At 44.0% G+C, this 19,183-nt stretch overlaps 1 protein-coding gene across 3 annotated transcripts in view; it reads right to left on the bottom strand.

The window, feature by feature from the left end:
- hoxb3a (homeobox B3a) overlaps positions 1-19,183 on the bottom strand; it is a 61,602-nt gene that overhangs the window by 5,488 nt on the left and 36,931 nt on the right. For 2 of the 3 annotated variants that reach the window (XM_062408202.1, XM_062408203.1), the window contains exons 4-5: positions 10,972-11,038; positions 2,485-3,185 (exon numbers count right to left, since the gene is read on the bottom strand). In XM_062408202.1, the coding sequence (XP_062264186.1) occupies positions 2,485-3,064 (580 nt within the window). In that variant the 5' untranslated portion in view covers positions 3,065-3,185; positions 10,972-11,038. Of the gene's footprint in view, positions 1-2,484; positions 3,186-6,635; positions 7,048-10,971; positions 11,039-19,183 lie in introns of those variants that run through there. The other variant, XM_062408204.1, reaches the window with a different exon arrangement.

Genomic DNA, 19,183 nt, shown 5'->3' with positions numbered 1-19,183 from the left:
CAGCTTATAGACAGAAGGACATGGGAGTGTCTCTATCGAGTATAGTACCATTTAATGCAGATTTGTTGATGAATAATCTTTAAAGCACAAATATGAATCTTTCTTCCTCGCTGATTATCGTGTTTCAGTCATTAAACATAAAACTTTTTTCTTTTTTATGCCTTTACACAACAGGGCTGGACGATCGGAAAAAGCTTATCACAATATTTTTTTCATACCAGTCGATATTGATATGTATATTAAGATATACATCAAAAAATGTTTCTGTAATGACGGTTCTGTAAATTCAGATTGCAAATTAGATTACTGGGAACAGGCTTTCGACACAATTTGCCACTACTACCACTCTGCATCTTGGCCGACTTTAAATAGCCACAATATATCCTCGCAACCAAATTACTCCAACCCTTCTTTTCGACAACGTCCTCGTACTTTAAACCTTGGGCTGTGTCCGTTGGTGTGACTTCTTGGATAAGACTGTCGCTTGAGTTTTCGCTAACTTTTCTGTCATTATTTTCTCCTTTATCTCGCTCCCACTCCTGACGTACTGGTGTGCACGGCTGCAGTAGACCAAACATTAGCAGGTGTGCTGCTGCCGGCTGCTACTCCTACACTGTGTGCAGGAAACTAACCTGACATGGCTGTAGCAACATGATTGGTTTCAGCCGCTGCTATTCTCATTATCATTGGCTGTTCGTGTTGTCCATCAAAACATGGCTGGAATGAGCTCTATCGGCGTTGTATCAGTTATTTTGTGATATTATCTTTATTGTTTTATCGCCCAGCCCTACTTGAAATTATTTATAATCTTGCCAGATATGGTCTGTGAACACAGGCTTGGGTACAGGCCTGTACAGACACCGTTACAGCGAGGCTTGAGGAAACAACTTCACTCGGCTGCTGTTGACCAGGGAGTTGTTGTAACCACAAGCCAATTGTAACCGCAAGCCACAAATAGTTGTTTGTACATTTGTGCATGTTTAAAGTTGTAACAACCTGGTCATTTGGGCTTTTTCGTAAACTTTAAACATGCTGGTAAGTTTTTATGTTATTTACTTCAAATAGCGTGCTGGTTAGCTGTTTCCTCCCGCCTTCTTCTGCGTCTTTGTGCTAAGCTAGGCTAACAACCTCCTGAATCTGAACTTGACTAATACATAATAGTTGTATTCATCCACATCTTGTACTACTAGTCAATTGTTTTCTCAGTTTAATTGTGGTGACAGTGAAGCAATTTTTTTTTTTAAATGAACACTAGGTTTTTCCCTTTGTGAATGAATAAAACGCGTCATTTATTAAGGGCAGCGGACTCACCAGGAGGTGAAAACAAGGCAGAGACCTGGCAAGAGACTCACATCCACACTTTCGGCATCAAAGGGCTAAGTTAAGGGAAGCTGGTGGTTTTGGTCAAATAGAGCTGTGTCTGAAGCCAGCGTGAAACAACACCATGATCTTTCCCTAACTCTAACCAAGTTGTGAGGGTCTAAACAGAACCATACAATGATATAAAAAGTCAATGCATGTGGTACTGATATCACCTGACATTCAAGATAAGATGCTATGGTGGAAAATGATATGTTGCCTTTTATCATTTAAATGATTTGTTTGCTATGAAACTGTTTTGTGAATTGACAAATAGGGTATAAAGAAATCACAGTTGAATTTCCTTTTTAATGGAATTGCTGCTGCAAATTAGTTGCATATGACTGTAATTTCCAGTGGACAAGTTGGATTCATCTAACTCACGAAATGCTTTGCGTTTCAGAAGTTTTTGTCAGATTGCCATGCATCTGCCTTTGACCTATTTTACTAATAGCAATACATAACAATGGAATTTAAAGTCACCCTACAACTTAAGTAACTCAAGTAACTCAAAAGAGTGAAATGACTCAAATGCGAATTTTTAGGCTCATGCTTTTCAGCTTCTATGTAAACATGGTTTCTTGGGGAGATGTATAAATGCTTTAGTGAATCCACCCCATTAATAACATTAGTTATTTAAAAAAAGCAATGGGTAAAATTAGACCAGAGGAAACAACCCATCAGCCAGACACATAATAACAAGCTAGACTATTTGCCTGTGTTCATTTCCCCATCCAATCCAGAGCCTGTGGAAACCTATTATGCCATAATAGTCTGAGAAACCTTTTTTCAATCCTCTTGGGATTTGGGCCTTGAAAGAGGATGTTGATAAGAGAGGTGAGGAAAGAGGGATGTGGCAGTGGGAAGGAGAAGTCTGGGTAATAGGTACAACGACGCTAATGAGGAAGGAAAATAAAGGAGGAAAGAAATAGATGGAGGACAGAAAGAGCTGAGAGAAGGAGACATGAGAGAGGGAGAGAGAGAAAGCAGACTCGTTTAGAGGAAGAAATTGTTGTGCTAAGATATGTTGTTGCTGTGGTATAGAATGTGCATATGTGTGTGGGGGGGGGGGGGTATCAAAGCAAAGACAGACAGAAAGACAGAGATAAGTGTAATCTAACACACCGTTGCCAGAGTTGTTGCTGGGTGAACCGCTTTTCTGCTTGGTCGCCTGGCGGCTTTCTTTCATCCAGGGAAAGATATGCTTGGCCATGGTTGGGTTCGGGGGCAGTGAAGAGGAGGAGGAGGATGTTGAGGAGGAGGAATTAGAGGACTTATTGGGGGCTGATTTGGAGGCTGAGGAGGCCCCATTGCTGCCCCCCGGCTGCTGAGCTCCTGTATTACCGTTGTTGGGGTTGGGGGGTAGTGGAGGGGACACTTGGGAGCCAGGGTGGTGCTCAGGTGGCAGGCTGGGCCTCATGCAGCTGCCATTCAGCTCCTTGGTCTTGGCTAGCTGCTGCTGCTGCTGGTGGCCACTGTTACTGCCCAGCGACTGTAAAGAGCAGGCAGAGCGCTGGTACGAGTCCACATCCAGATGGGTCGCCGACTGGAAGGCCGGCTGGTGGTGGGACACTGGGGCCGGGGCATCATAGCCCCCAAAGCCGTTGGCGGCTGCTGCTGCCGCCGCTGCCGCCCCCTGCACCTGGTAGGACGAGTAGCCACCGAAGAGCGTCGAGGAGTTGTCGTAGTACGTGGTCTTCTGCATTTCTGAGAGAAGTGGCGGCGTCTGCTTGTGCTCCGGTCCTTGTTGAAAACCACTGCCGGAAGACCATTTGGTACCGGGGGTCACGTGACGGTGTCTCTCCAACGGTCCCCTGCAATCTGACCTGAAAGGTTAGGAGAGGCAGAATAAAGAAATGAGAGCGATAAATCCATCTTCCTTCAATGAAAGGCGCCATGACATGAATAGAAACCACTGCTTTTCTTTCCTCGCCCTCACCCCCCTCCTTACCCTCCCCCTCCCCTCTGAGCCCGGTGCACAGCCTGCAGATGCTCTGGTGGTGGGGGCACGAGGAGGGCAAACTGTGGCTCCCACTCTTGTATTAATAGATATAGAAAATAGAAATGCTGCCTTCATTTACCATGATTGTCATTGTTTATGGTAAAAGCAGTTAAGTAAGCAATTAGTAAAAAAAAGGGGCAGTTTTTTTAGTATAGGGACAAATAAAGAAAACAACTCTTTTTTTTAACAAGGCACAAAATTAGGATTGAAAACATTAATGGGTTGTTATATTTTCTATCCTAAAATTAACAGTGCCTTGTGCCACACTTTCCCATACTATTATTATTATGGTTATATAATGCTTATTATTATTATGAGCTAGGGTTATGGTTAATTATAATATTCAAATAATGATGATAATAATAATGATAATATATAATGATAATGACTATGAGTAGTGGTAGTACTGTTGATAGTGAAAGTAGTTGTAGCATTGTTTATTTCCTATTATGCAATTTACTAATGATCTCATCAGTTAAACAAAGTGACAGCAATATTATGCTTTTCTTTTTATAAATAAATTCTCCTTACATAATTATTTTCAAAGGTATTATCTGCAGTGATTTCATGTTGATTCATTATTTGTTGTTTTTTTGCAATAAAGCACTACCCCACCGTGTCAGGTGTTGTTCGATCTGGACGTGACGCGCTGTTGTGCAGTAAGCGGCAGTGAATGCGGCCTGTGTTACGTTTTCCTTGTGACTGATGTAGGTAGCCTATTTCTGTCAACCTCTGCCTCCCACATGTGATTTACTGTATTCAGTCTGCTCGGCTGTTACCTCACTCATCCTCCAGCCAGACGAGTCTGTCTGCGGCAGCGATCATTGCTGAATGTCGGCCTGTCCCCGCATCACACTGGACTTTAATAAACAAGTCAAATCAAATAAACTAATGAATATTACTGCGCATTATCAAGACGTTTAAAGCTGACCGATAAATAACGTTTTGAAGGTGAATGTCATCACGTGGGCGATGGGGCATGTGAGAGTCTGTAATTTATTGTTTTTAAAGATGGATTTTGTCCGAGTAGATTTAACGTGTTTGGCTAAGTAATGTTTTTGTCTTCATTCCTATTCTGTTTAATTAAAATTGTGCGCCTTGGAAAAAAAAAATCACGAAAAGATAAACAATCAAACGAAAACACTCGGGCTTGGACAAAAGATGCTGGTGGAAGATAAAGAAGGAAAGAAAGCTCGGAAGAGGCTTCACGAGTCAGTGATCCATTAGGGTCGGGCGGTCAGAGTGCTCTATCATGGCCCCTTAAGGGAAAGAAGGAGGTAGTAAAAAAAAAAAAAAAGAATCAGTGTGTGAGCCCCCGTGGACTCCCTATCTGGAGCTCACCGCTGGGGTGGGCCTGTGGCCGGCTTGTCAAGCGAGGGAGCACCTGGCATTCATTTCTCCTCCGCAGAGATAACGCGGTGAGCGAGGGGAGACGCGGAGCCTCCGGAGCCCCTGTGAGCTGGAGCTGCACAGTTTTAAGGGTTTTAGGCCTGAACTGTTACCAATTAACAGTCCGCTGGGTTCATACGGCCACACACATGTTACTGTTACTGCTTTATAGCGTCTTTAAATCACAGCAATCACACACGTCACTGTGGAGAGACTGGAATAAAAATAACTGGCTGAATATGTGACATAATTTAGACGTCAGGCCTAGAATGAAAAAAAAAAAACATACTATATAGAAACAAATCATGTTGTGTAGCATTTTTTTAATTCTCGCTGTTATTTGAGATTCGTGAATGTGTTTATTTCGAAAATTAAAAATACCAGCAGCACACTGGGCCTTGATGATATTTATCTGAAATAAATAAATCCGTCAATGGCAGCTGGTAAAACGAGCAAATATGAAAATCATCACTGAATGAATTAGTAAATAAATAAATGCAAAAACAACGTGTTATAGGTTTTCTACAAAAACATCAACACATGGGCTACGCAAAATAACCACATAACCACATTGTCACATTTAAATGTTTATAAAACGTGCTAAATAGCGTTAAAATAATGCAATTACTCATAATCCTCTTTCTTGATGTTTTACTATTATTCCTTTTCTTTTTCCTTTCAAGGATTAGACAGAGCAGCCCGACTCCAGCTCTCAGCACGTCACACATGTCAGCCATTTATCTTTCTGGGGAGACAAGCTGGAATCCTAATTATTTACTCTGAGGAATAGTCCCAAGGAGAGAGAGGGAGAGCGGGGGGAGAGAGAGGCCGTGGCACTGAGTGTAGGAGGAATATGTTATTAAATCATATCGCTGTTTCGCCATTAAACAGGACACGTAATGTCTCTGCCACTATAGCTTGTAGGACCAGAGCTTAATACAATCACCAAGTTTACTAGACGCCTCCCTGAATAATCCACTTACACTGACAGAGGAGCAGCCACCCAAACAAAAACAACGGAGAGAGGGAGAGAGAGAGAGAGAGAGAGAGAGAGAGAGAGAGAGAGAGAGAGAGAGAGAGAGAGAGAGAGAGAGAGAGAGGCCTTGGTGTCCAGTGTCTGTGCTTTATCCTGGGATATAAAATTACAAATGGCGCCTGCCATGAAGACAGGGAGACACACACACACACACACACAGACACACACATAAACACACACACAGTGAATGCATTAACTTGGACAATCCACGTATTCCTTATCCCATTAACACACACAAGGAGGGGGCTGTAGTGGGGGCTTGTAATTATATTGAGCTGTGCCCAGAAACAATGAAGGATTGGCCTGGTCGCTGTTATTGTTGCTGTTTGTCCGTGGCCTCCGTTTGGGCTCAAACAGTAAAACATGTGCGTGGGGATGAAATAACCATATCTAAATATTGTAGTAAAAATTTCAAAATAATAATAATGTCAAATATGGGCAAAATAAACAAATTGAGGCCCGCGGGGAGAGGAGGGAGAGAAGTGGATCAGTATGAGATAAAAAATGGTCGTCCCGTGCTTTGTAAATAAATAGCTCTAAGTGAGGAGGATGCAGGCACAGAAAAGGAGAAGAAATGAGAGGAGGAAAAAAGAAAAGGACAGAGATGGAAGGCCGGCGGGGAGCTGCGGCGGCTTCAAGCATTGTGAACTCTTCTTGAACCGGGACTGAAGTCTATTGGGCCATAAATCACTGAGCCACTCCACAAACTGCACAGCGACACAAACACGCTCTGTATCTGTGGGGTTGTTGTTCGAGCCCGGGCATCAGCGACTGGCCTGCCCGCCTGCCCTGCTGCCCGCCTCCCTGCCTGCCTGTCCGGCCGCCGGTGGTGGTGATGCTCCTCCTTACCTTCCTTAGCACCGGTGGTCCCGGTCCAGTCCGGCGCGGACCCCGCAGCACGGCAGCATCACAGATTAGTCCCCACGCACATCCAAGAGGTAATCGATAACAAATAAATAAATAAGCAACGACTCCAATGGCTTTCTCCGCCGTTCCCCTCTCCCCCTCTCTTCTCCTTCTTCTTCTCCTCCTCTCCGCAAAGCCGCCGCTCCTCCGGTAATGCCTCGAAACTAGCGCGACTGCTCGCGACCACCACCACAACAACACCTCCCGGAGCCAGCGGCGGCGGCGGAGGAGGCGGCGGCGGCGGATTGGGCTGCATGCGCGGTGGCGGGGAAGCGGACGCCGCGGTGCATGAGCGCCCGGCGGAGGAGTGAGGTGGACGGACTTGAACGCGGGGGAGGGGGCGGAGGCTCGGTCGGTGTATACGGCCAGAATTAGCAGCCGGGTTCGGTGAAGGCTACGGGCAGGCTAGCTGTAGCACACAGCAGCTGAAGGGGCGCACCGGGAGCCTGCCTGCTCGAAGCCCCCCCACCTCCGCCCCCACCCCCTCCACCTCCGCCCCAGCACCACCACCACCACCAGCAGCAGCAGCAGTCCTGCCTGCACCGCGGCCGCCTCACAACAATGGCCTCAAATCTCTGTCTGTTTTAAGCCTCCATCTGCACCAGCCATTCACTCATGGCCTCTGAGGAGTGAGTCCGCCATTAACGGTCACCCCATCGCATTTTCTTTGAGGGGAGGTTCAGTGTTTTCTTCCGTCTTTCTCCCTCCTTCTCCTTCTCTCTCTCTCTCCCTCCGTCCTCCCCGGTCTCCCGCTTCTCTCCGGCCGCCTCTCCCCCTCGGTCTCTGGCTCTGAGCTCTCGCCTGGCATCGGTCTCTGACAGGCTGCAATGGTGGGCTTACTCCAGCAGCAGGAACTACTATACTACTACTATTTCTACTACTATTACCACTACTACTAATACTACAAGTGGTGGTAGTAGCATATTGTGGTGGTGTTGGTCACGAGCGCGGGTATCTGTCACGCTCATGGGGTGTCACGCAGGAGATGGTTCCCCCCTAAGATCAGCTCTGCGTCACTTATGTTAATGTCACTGCCTCAGTTATGAACAAACAAGCTAACAGAGTTTATGTGCTCGTATCAACTCATATCTTAATATTTAGTATTTAATATTTCATCTTGTACCAGCCTAACAAGTCTACAGCTGAGTAGTTTCACCAGGGGAACTTTAACATAACTTTTATACAATACAAAAACATTCTGAGAGAGTGGAGGTTAAATTATCTTAAATTTTATTTTGTCTTATGAGTATGTTTTTATGAAAAAAACGTCTCGTTTTTTTGGCCTCTTTTCTCTCTTCTTTCTCTACTAATTAAGGTCTTACATTAGGCCCTTATACAAGTGTGATGTGGAGGCCATGGTTCTATTAAGGTGGAAAAAGATGCCTGTGGTAGTGAGGCCATATTTACAGTTTACAATTTGGGATAAGCCGAGCTGCTTTTGATTGCTTCGGTTTGGAGGTCATAGTTTATGTAAATAGGCTACTTAGTTTAGCAATGTTTAATTAAAATGATTGGTTCTCTACCTTAATAAATAAATATGCATGAAAAGGAAACTACGATTCTCCAACTAACGAGATCACCAACTAATGATAATCCAGTCAAATGAATCAATGGTAAGCACCACTTTAGAAGCTGTATTAGTATTATGAATCATAACTCATAAATGTAATGGACAGATGAATAGACCTGGTATGAGTCAAATAAAATAACTTTCATAACTTCATAATTCGTTCACCATAGCCAATGCTAAGTTGTATATTTTAATTATGTTGTTAATGACTATTTTTAATTCAATTTTGACTCTTGACACCACTGGAAATGCTAGTCAGAGTCATACTCATAGATTAAATATGGCATCATATGAACCCAAAGTCATATAGTAGACTATGTGTTTTTGGGGGGTTGGGGGTCTTAAAACTAAAATGTGCTCATCATTAACTGGCGTTTGTGGCAGCGTTAGGGAATAATTTGCTAACGTTTCAGACGACATAACAGGCTTTCCTTTACTCTCCTTCCTGAATTTACAGAAAATTTGACTTTTCTTTTCTTTTCTTTTTGTTCTCAAAGCCACTCCTGGAGCTCCTTCCATGTTCCCCTGCAGAAACTGGACATGTAGGCCTACAATGCTAACAGGCCATCACCTCCTCTCCTCCTGCTGCTGCTTATGCACAGGGAAAGTACATAAAAAAAAAAAAAAAAAAGGAGGAGAGTGGCCTAAAAGGCACAGAGATCAGTAACAAATCAAGACAGGACTAAAAGGCTCATCTGTCATATGAGAAGCTCTACGAGTCCCCCTCCCTTCCAGGTCTGTCTACCGAAAGAAAACATTACAAGAGCCCATGTTCTTCATGTGATATGACTTAAACACACAGGGGAGGAAGACACAAGGAAGTGCAAAAACATGCAAAGAAAAAGGTGAAGTAGGCTAAAAATATACAAAACAAGAATGACAAGATCCTCAGAGGAAAAAGAGACACAGAGGTGAGATCGAAATGGAAATAAAAATATGAAGGCATACATACTCAAACACACACACACACACAAAGACACACACACACACACAGTCTCTGTAGCTCTCTCTCCCACTTCACTGTATTTTTTATTATTCAGGACACTACCCCTGTCGTTTATGGCTACGTAAGATTTATGAGTTCTCTCGCACCCAGCGGTGTGTGTGTGTGTATGTGTGTGTATACACTCACATACACACACATACACACCCAGCCCAACTTTAAAACAGATAGCATTCGCAGTGGGCTGCTGGAATGAGAGGATGAGCTCGGTGTAGGTGGGGAGGTGGGAGCCTGAAATGTGTCCGGCTGCAACTTTCCCTCCCGGCCTCTTTGTGTGCGGACACAGGGATCTGCTAACTGCGGCTGAAAATCCTCTGCACTCATTAACCAAACCTCTAATCAGCTCTTTTATTGTCCACGTCTTTCTTTCTCTCTTTTTTTCCCCATTGAGCCTGGGTGTGTGAAGAGGGCAGCTGCAGGAGGACGCGGCGGTGGGGATTACATGTATGCGTTGACTTGTGAGAGCACGCCGGTGCTTGTGAAGGCTGGACTTATTCTTTATTTTCCTTGGATGGCAGACGCGCACCGGCGCCTCCGTGTTTCGGATTGAGTCACGGATATTGGGTTTCACAACTGAAACTCTGTGCCCTGCAGAGCCGTGGAAATCCTCTTTCTGTTTGTCTTCGTTTTCCCCTCGGGGACTTTAGACATGTAGAACACTGAGGATGACACTAAGGAATTTCCTCCGACTACGAGATATGAAATTGTATTTTCCTCACAGCGTCACTGTTGTGGAGTGGAACCACCAGACTGCTGCATGACGCCAATTATAAAATATCACACATGAATGAAGTCGCCTGTTCTTTATAGTATATATGTATAGTATAGATGTGGTCTGAAGAAAATACTACACTTGTTTAAATGCTGCAGTGTCGCTCCTGTTATGACTTGTAGCCTTACAGCATTAGTGTCATTACTGCAGATACAATGCGCTGTTTTAATAACTGTCCTATCAAGTGATGAACTGACCCGCATGTTTCCTGCTGCGACTCTAACCCGCGGCCCTCACACCTCTGGATTATATTACATTAGCACGTGTCATTACATTTCACGATGTACTACACACACACGCACACACACCCACACACACACAAGGAAGTTATATTTCGCATGTATTCAGATGCAAAACTTAAATTCGATGTTTAAAGAAAAGACAACTTTTTTTTGAAATAAACTATTTATATAAAAAATGACATTATTATGTCATTTAAAAATCTCTTCGATATTTCATTGAGTCCACACTTCGGTCTGCATTGACATGACAAACTATGAAATTCCCTTTTTTATGGCCTTACCTAAATAATAGTCATAATAATAGTCATAATAATAAGAGCTATAATAATAACTAATAATAACTATTATTTATTCATTTATTTATTGTTGTGTACTTAACTAATTCTTTTCATTCTCATTAATTAATTAATTGGTGATGGGGTGGATTAGTTTAGCTACAGATTGAAACCATTACCAGGGGGAAGAATAAAAAACCCTTTAAAAACTTTTACCATGAATAAATAATGAGATAAATAGATAGATAAATAAATACCAGGTCATCGGTGTGAAGCTCTAATCGTCCTATGTTATTAGTCCAGCAGAGAGGCACAGAATTCAGCTGTGCACTGTTCGGGTGTAGTGATGTGTCGGTGGAGGACACTAGGCACAGGCTCAAGAATCATGAGGAAGAGAGGAAAAACAGTCCAACTCACCGGAAGACTTTCTCCTACTTCCCAATGTTTGGATGGAAAAGAACGGCTTCCAGAAAGCTCCTAAGAACTGCAGTACAGGGGAGAGGGGGGGGGGGGGGGGAGAAGCGGGAGAGAGAGATGCAATCAAAAGGTCTGGGTAAAAAAAAAAATCCGATACAGAGCACAGACCTCTTGTAGTCTATCGACAGGAGAAAACCGCTGTCAGGTATTTCTGACCTTAAATGATTCCCGCTGAAATCCCGGAATAAAAGTAATAAGAGCAGGGAGAAGGAAGGCTGAAGGCTGGCTTGAAGTGATCTCAGATATTATTGATTCTGGTTATCATATTACGCACCCTAATAGGTCTACCATGTTTTCTCTCTGCATGCGTTAAAAAGAAATGGTGGGAAATTCTGGGACGTTTAACGTGGAAAAATGGCGCTGCTCCCCACCGGTAATGCAGATTGAAGTCGGGATGGAGAGATTGGAAAATAAACCAGAGTAAAATTGGAAGTTTTGTGGTAATTAAGTCATGGAGGAGGTACAACATTTTATCAAATAATAAATAACACAGAGATACGTCTGTGATAGGGAGTATGATCCTAAAAAGGAACGAAAATAAACAAATACACTGCTGCCTTACACAATCATTATCTCGTACTAAACTGCTGCAACATGCTAAATTATATAAATAATGGCTAAATATCACCATACACCAAGCATTCATTCTAACGAGAGAGCTAAAGTCATTATCGAAGCTGTGTCTAAATCCTGCCTCCGATTGCTTTTAATTAGGATTTATCATTAGGACATTATAATTCCAAACCCTGTGACGGACATTAACGTTAACACGGATTTTTGCACGGAAGAAAACGAGAAATGTGGCTAAACATCAAAGCAGAAATAAAAGGAGAAATATATCAAACTGGTGCTAGCAGCTGTTTTCCAGTAGCTCTCCACACAACCCAGAGATAACCTGAGCATCATTCAGACAGAACAGAACACATCGCGGATCCTGAGGGTTACAGGGCCCGGGTATATCCACATGTGCCTCACACACACATCCAGCGGTAAATAAACATCCATCCGCTGCTGCGTGCGGCGATACACATTTCCTTTTTTCAAAAATGTAAGTTGCATAATTGTATAATAGCGTCCACGACCGCGGGATGAAAAGGGCTGTCCGCGTTGCTGCATCGTGGCTGTGATTATTAAAGTGCTGGAATAAAATCTCCGGCTGCCTCTGTTTCTGCTCCTGACAGCTTCCCCCAAACACATAAATCACAAGCAAGGATCCCCCGACCTCCCCGTACCAGCCTGTACCACCACTGTTTCGCCTGCTCCTCTGCTATAAAGTTATTTATTGTTTCCCTCCGTGCACTCACTCACTCACAGCTCTGGCTGCCGTCCATCGCCATCACAACACCGGCCGGGCAGTCCTCCCTGCGTCCCCCCCTCCCATCCTCAGCCCCGCGGGTTAGTGCGCAAATTTTGGAGCTTCGGAGCAGGAGTGGACTAGTCTAAAGTTGGCCACAAAGTGATGACTGGGGCCGACTAGCTTAGCCAGCTAGCCCATAGGCCGAGACAAAGGGAGGAGGCCGCCTCCAGAGCCCCAGAACAGCTGATGAGCCAAATGTCTGAGAGCAAGAGCAGGCTGAGAGGAGGGGGTGAAGTCACGTATCCAAAGAAAAACAAGGTAGAGGTTTTTTTTTCTCACGCTTGATGAAGTGAAAGCTTGGGAAAAAAAGGCAAAAGCAGCAGAAACATACTGCAGGAGTTCAGCGAAGCAACATGGTGTGTGTTAGTGCAGAATGATATAGTATTAGGTGACTGGGAGATGGATGTGGACCAAGAGCTGGAAGTTACAAAGCACATTGACTCAAATAATCCTGGCACTTGTCATGTTTGAATTTGACTTCATACTCCACACAGAAAACTGCCGGATGAATCCTGTTTTCAAACACTGGTGCAGATTCTAGACACATGTGTTCGTATGTTGAGGTTCATTTAATTTCTCTACTTTTTTGGGGGGGTGGATGTTGTTGCTCACTTCAGCTTCATCTTTAAAGTCTCACATATTCTGAACAAACTTTATCACCACTCTCAGCTCTTATCTCTGCCTGGTCTGGTGGTGCCGGCCACCGACTCACACTCACACTGACACACACCCACACACACACACATACCAGGTATGTAAAAGATGGTGTGGTGAATGTAAATAAACAGCTGTGAAGCTTTATTCTGTCATTTTCTTTGTCCTACTTTGACCAAACGAAGAAAAAAAAATACGACCACAAAAACCACTCCACGTGTCAGTGCTGCTGCTTCACAGAGTTGGTACAAAAAACAAGTAGCCTGTGGTATTACCACAGGAACTGGAAGCCCTCACTGAAGCACTCACACAGTGACATATTGCCGCACAGCTCTCCAAAGGTGACCTTTGACCTGGAGGAGTGATAGCTCAGTTCTTTAATGATGAAGCCATTGGCAAAGTGCCCTACAATCCCCTTTGTTTTATGTGTTAATCCATAAATCTGCTCGGTGACTTACATTTACAGAAAGTATTTTTTAATCTAACTTTAACGTCAGTTATAAATATATTGGAATCATTTCAAGCCGAAAACAGAAGAGACAAAAGCCCAAAGATACTAATGGACACTGTTATAGAACCTAAAATAATCATAGTGATGTGAGCTGACAAACTACACACACAAGCATGTTGGCATAATGATACGTGTCTTTAGTTACAAGATATAAGAGCATGTGATTGGATCTGACTGCTGTTGCAGGTATATATTCAACCAAACTATCAGACTTGGTGCCATAAAGTAACAAAACTCCCTAATTTGCTCTCGATGGAACCTTGAATCTTCTGATGAGCAGAAGCCTTTTCCAGTTTAATTGAACCTCTGAAGCTAAAATATAAATTAGTAAAAAATAAAAACCTTTGACACAAATGAGAATATGAAAATCCTTTGCACTGAAACAACCTCTTTGTTGATCAAAGCCCCCCCTCACCCCCCAGTGAATCAGATTTCTGAATGTGACGTCATGTGCTGCAGCGTCACTGGGCTTCCAGCCATGTACATTCTTTACAAATAATCTCCATGTTTAGAATTTCATTTATTTTGGTTTGGATTCATCAAGCTTCTCTTTTCCAGAAGCTGAACTTTTCGGTGTTTAGTCTCATTTCAAGTGCAGAATAAGTCACATTCAAAAATGGACACTTTGAAACAAGGAATTTTTATACTTATGGACAATGTAGGAGGATAAGTGTGTACATTGTACAATCCAGTGTGAATTACAACTAACTTTAACATTCAAAGGTTAAAATTGATTTACAGATAATATGTTCCCATAGCACGCTTCCAATAATAGATTTCTTTTTTGTTTCCTCCAAAAAAAACATACAATTTCCATCTCTCCTTTGCCAGCAGTGTCGCTTTATGCCATAAGGCCACCAGAGCACCGACTGCCAACACATTATACCTGCCCGCCCCCCCCAAAAGACCATTCAATATCCTCAAGTTTCCCTGAAAAGACCTTTTCATCAAGTCCGTTGGAAGCTTTCCTTCAAGTGTAATGAGTCCGAACGGCCATGCAGCATCACTGCAAACACCACGGATGCAGCCACACCAAATGGGCGAGCGACGACAAACACACCGAGCTCTGCAACACACTTCATCTCCTCCACTTTGGGACGACAACACACACGTTTCAACACTGTTATTCACATAAAGCAGATATATGCAGTCCGGAGAGGAAGAAGACATTACATGTCCCTATTTCTGTTTAAATAGAGTTTTGGTTGGTTGGCTATGTGCGTGTTCAAATTTTGTGCAGAAAATAACTGGGAGAAAAAAAATAACCTGAAATCATCTTAAAATGTATCAACCATGGAGCGTTTGGATGTGGACAGTTCTGTGATGTGGACATTTACAAGATCCAATATTTTTGTTTTGAGTTTGGTGTATTTTTCGTTTGCTTATTTTGAGCTGCCCATCCCCTGTACACTGAGTACACTGACTACTCATTTCACAACCAGCCTAAATGATAAAACCTCCAGTCTAAACACTGACATTACACAGCTCTACATCTGCTGTACAATAGCAGGATGTGAGCTGAAACGTTAGAAATACCATAGGTCCGCTCTTATGATTCGACTCCCATTGTTTTGGCTCAGGCTCATCAAATCTGAACAGATCTTCCTCACAAAAGGTCTGTTGATGCTCCTGGCTTTAGAGACATAACTGAGGCATTATACTACTGACCTTTTTGAACCCTGTTTAAGCCACAAGCTTCTGCTGAACAAAATCAGTTTGTTCCCAATTCACAGTCTCCCGAGAAATTCTGGGGAGCATGCACAGGACGTATAACAATCACAGTCTTCAGTGCATCATTAGCAAGACAAGTGGTGGCTTTACAGTTGAATATGTTGGTTTGTTCTTTGAAAGAAATAGCACAACAACTTTTTGCAGAAATCTAACATTATGCTAATGAAAATCTGTGTATTGTTACATTTACATTAAGAGAAACATATGAACCTTGTTTGAATAGTTTAACTTGACACCAGTTGCTAAAGCATAACCAGCTATGTAGTGTTGTTCAAATGCGTGTGCTTTGTGGAAACACAGTGAGGAGGTACAAGACACTACTGATCGACCTCATGTTTGTAAAATGTATTTCTGTTTATCAAGTGTTTGTCATTCTCTGCTCATATAAGAGTTTAAAACAACAAACCTGCACTCACTCACTCTTCATCAATAATCAGTCTTCAAACTTCGAAGAAATAATGTCAATACTGACTGATATGGACACTTTTATCTCGATAATATTTGGGCCATATCGCCCAACCCTGCAGCCATGTTTTATTATACAACATTACCAAGCAAGCCATCATTTGAGCCCTGCTCTCTTTCCCCCTGAAGTGCTCGACCCCGTGTCACCAACAGTCCTGAACCAGAAACTCATGCCATCAGCACCTTCCTTTGACAGAGAGTTAATCTTTATCAGAGATACTAATCTTTAACCTGGAGCTCAAAGGAAGCCCTGGTGCCAAGAGAGAGAGAGAGAGAGAGAGAAGGAGGGTGGGGGGGTGTTTGGGGGTTTAGAGGAAGGTGGGGTGTGGGGGTCAAATGGCCCTTTTTGCTCCTGGGCCATGAAAAGTGCCAAGCTCACCAAGTCTGTCAGGGCTTGGGGTGAAGAGGGATGGATGTTACTGTTTCTGTGTGTGTTGTGTGTGTGTGTGTGTGTGTGTGTGTGTGTGTGTGTGTGTGTGTGTGTGTGTGTGTTTGTGTCTGAGAGATAGTGTGTGTGTTTGCTTCCTAAGAAGTGTAGAGAGACCATTATAACATTAACACGATATTGAAGACAATATGTTTTTTCAAAGGTTGCATTCAAAGCCAAAGACAGAGTAGGTGTGTACAAAATCCAAATACTAATGTGTCACTATGAAATGTGAGTGATGTCCAAGTAATTATTTTGAAAAGATTTTAGATCTTTAATTGTGATCAAAGGATACATTGGATATATATGTGTAGGTCTGTTAAAGGCGTATACATTGATGAGCATTTTTCTGAGGTGTTTTTAGTCACAACAGAAGTCACCATGTGTAAAAACACAGCTGGCCCTCCAGTTAAATGCACAGGAACATACCAGGGCTTCTGGCTCCTCGGCGAGAGGCCCTCAAAACAAAGAGAGAAGCAACTGAAGGATCAGGGAGGAGTTGTCGAGGCTCTAGGCATCAATGTTTAACTCAGATTATATTAAGAACAGAGCCATGTTACTTTGGTTTAGTTGCAGCTCTGCCTCTCACTTTGTCCAATGACTGAATGTCTTTTTCAGCTGGTTTGTCATTGGGTCTCCAGCTGTGTGACCAAAGACGGATGTTGCTTTTCAGGAGAGTCAGCCCCTGTGGCTGCATGTTGCTCACAAAAGTTACATTTCCAGCATTGGCGCGGGGACAGTAGCACTCGGTGATATGTGTTTGTAGTCGTCTGTGGTTTGGCAGTGCCTTAAAAATGGATTTTCCTAAGATGTTATTAAATTGCTGCGAGGCCCCTTTGCACTGAGTGTTGAACAACCTGCAGCAGCACAACAGGCTGGTGTCCATTTCCTAAGAACATGCTCCTCTTATGACACAGGGATAAGAATAAGAAGCCAGTGATTGTAATATAATCAGGCCACTTGGCCCGGCAGCAGATAGGCCTGCTATTAAGCCTGTTAGAGCAGGATGGAGCGGCTGTATGGATCTGGGCCAGAGCTGTCAGCCTTTATACACTGTGACAGTGTTGGGAACGCCTGCCCCCAATATTTTACTCTGATGGCTGTTTTGCCCAGAGTTTGTCAGTGATGTATGAAAAAATCTATTATAGTGTGGCTGTGTCGCAGCCGCTGTGGGTTTTTCATGACTTTTAAGTCTCTGTACCTGGAAGCAAGCGAAAACCACCAAGGTCAAGTGAGCTTTACTCACAGTACAATTCAAAACAAGAAGACATGCTGTGTTCTCTCCTGATACAGTACAATAAGGCAGGTTGCTGTTCAGGTCTAAGGATAAACTTTGCTGGAATCTATTGAAAGAATTTAGTCATGTGTCCACCAGCCTGCAGTTCAGTACACAGACAACAACAAGACTAAACGAATTAGGTTTAAATGATTGTTAGATACTGAAAAATAAAGGATTAGAAGATTTTGGCCCTGTTACCTGCTTGATGAAATATATTGAATACATATATATTACAATGTTACTCCTCCATCCAGCCAATGCATTGATTTGACTATATTCATATTTTACACAAGCTGGTGGATCCAACTCTACATGTGGCTGCTGTTACAATGATATTTTTATGATCACAATTAATGTGGAATAAAGCTCAAATTGTTCATAATTTCAAATATTAAGAGTAGTAATTATACACCTTGGTTCCTAACCAACTGGCTTGCTCTTTCTTAGATGTGGTTTAGATGAACAGACTGTTTATGTTGGACCATTTGCTGTGTGTTTGGGGGCTGGGCTGGAGGCATAAGAGCGCATGACAATATGTGGAAGAGAAGAGAGGGAAAGAAAGAATGACAGAGGGGGTGGCGGCTTCTTGAGTAAGCAATCTTTTCACACTATCATAAATCACGGCGTGGCTAACATGCATCTTCTCTCTTTACACCTAGCCGTCAGGTCGCCATTCTCTACGACTCATTCTCTCTCACACAGAGTCCAGGCGCTCACCTCTCTGCTGTCCACACCGCAGTGAAGAGAGAGAGAGGGGGGTGGGGGGAGCATGGCGAAGCGCCCTCTTGTCTGTTACCTATTTTGAGGCATCTGTCGTCAGCTGCATTCACACACATAGAAAGAAAAAAAAAAGTTTTGGGATAGCAGTGGAGCTTGAACGCGGGCACACCCCGCGGCTGCCCCGGCGAGTTCGAGAGCGACCACGGTCACACAACAGATAATTAATGACATGTCGAGCGGTGGAGCGCGTGGGATGGGGACGCCCCGGGAACACACACCGGGACACTGAACGAGAAGCATCCCGTGCTGACTGACCGTACCTGCTGTCCCTCGGCGTCTCTCCTCCTGGATATCTGCTGGTGCACTTTTGGTTTATCCCCTCCTGGATGCAGAGTGTTTTGGACACAGACGGACACACCGGCTGGAGTATGGAGGACCACAGAAACCCTTATTGGAAAACCTTGGACGTATTCTTCAATGATTCCGGCTGCGTAATTACGCGCAGGCGGCCTGACAGGTCGAGTCTTTTCTACCCAGTTCAAAATGGCAATAAAACAGAATTCGTGCCGGTCCACCCCGCGAATTCGCTGCAGTGCTACAGCCGCGCTCACTGAGACGCCTATGCAACATAACGCAGCGCAAATCTCCGACAATTCAAGCCTACACCCGCAGAGCTAAAGCAGACGGGGACTGCTCGGTCTCGAGTTCGCGGTGCTACTTTGCCCTAAAAAACACACTGCGTGCGCGCGCTCACCCGCCCCCCCCGCACAACACAGCAACCCACCCACCCCTCTGCTTGTTCTGCAAAATCCCCCGTACAGCGGGGCCGGTGCGTGCCTGGCCAGCTTCGCGTTCGGGGCTCGTGCTTGTCTCTCCCTGGAGCCTGATCTAATGCTAGACGGTGGCGCGAGAGCCAGAACCGGGGTGCGGCGCGTGCTCCGGGGTAGGCCAGGTGAGCTGGACGTGGTTTCATCCACAGCAAGAGCTTTTCTGGACTGACCACATGGC

The sequence above is a fragment of the Platichthys flesus genome, chromosome 16 (genome assembly GCF_949316205.1).
Source record: "Platichthys flesus chromosome 16, fPlaFle2.1, whole genome shotgun sequence".
Lineage (NCBI taxonomy): Eukaryota > Metazoa > Chordata > Actinopteri > Pleuronectiformes > Pleuronectidae > Platichthys > Platichthys flesus.
Note: the sequence above shows the minus strand (reverse complement) of the source record. Positions and strands in the feature narration are given on the sequence as shown.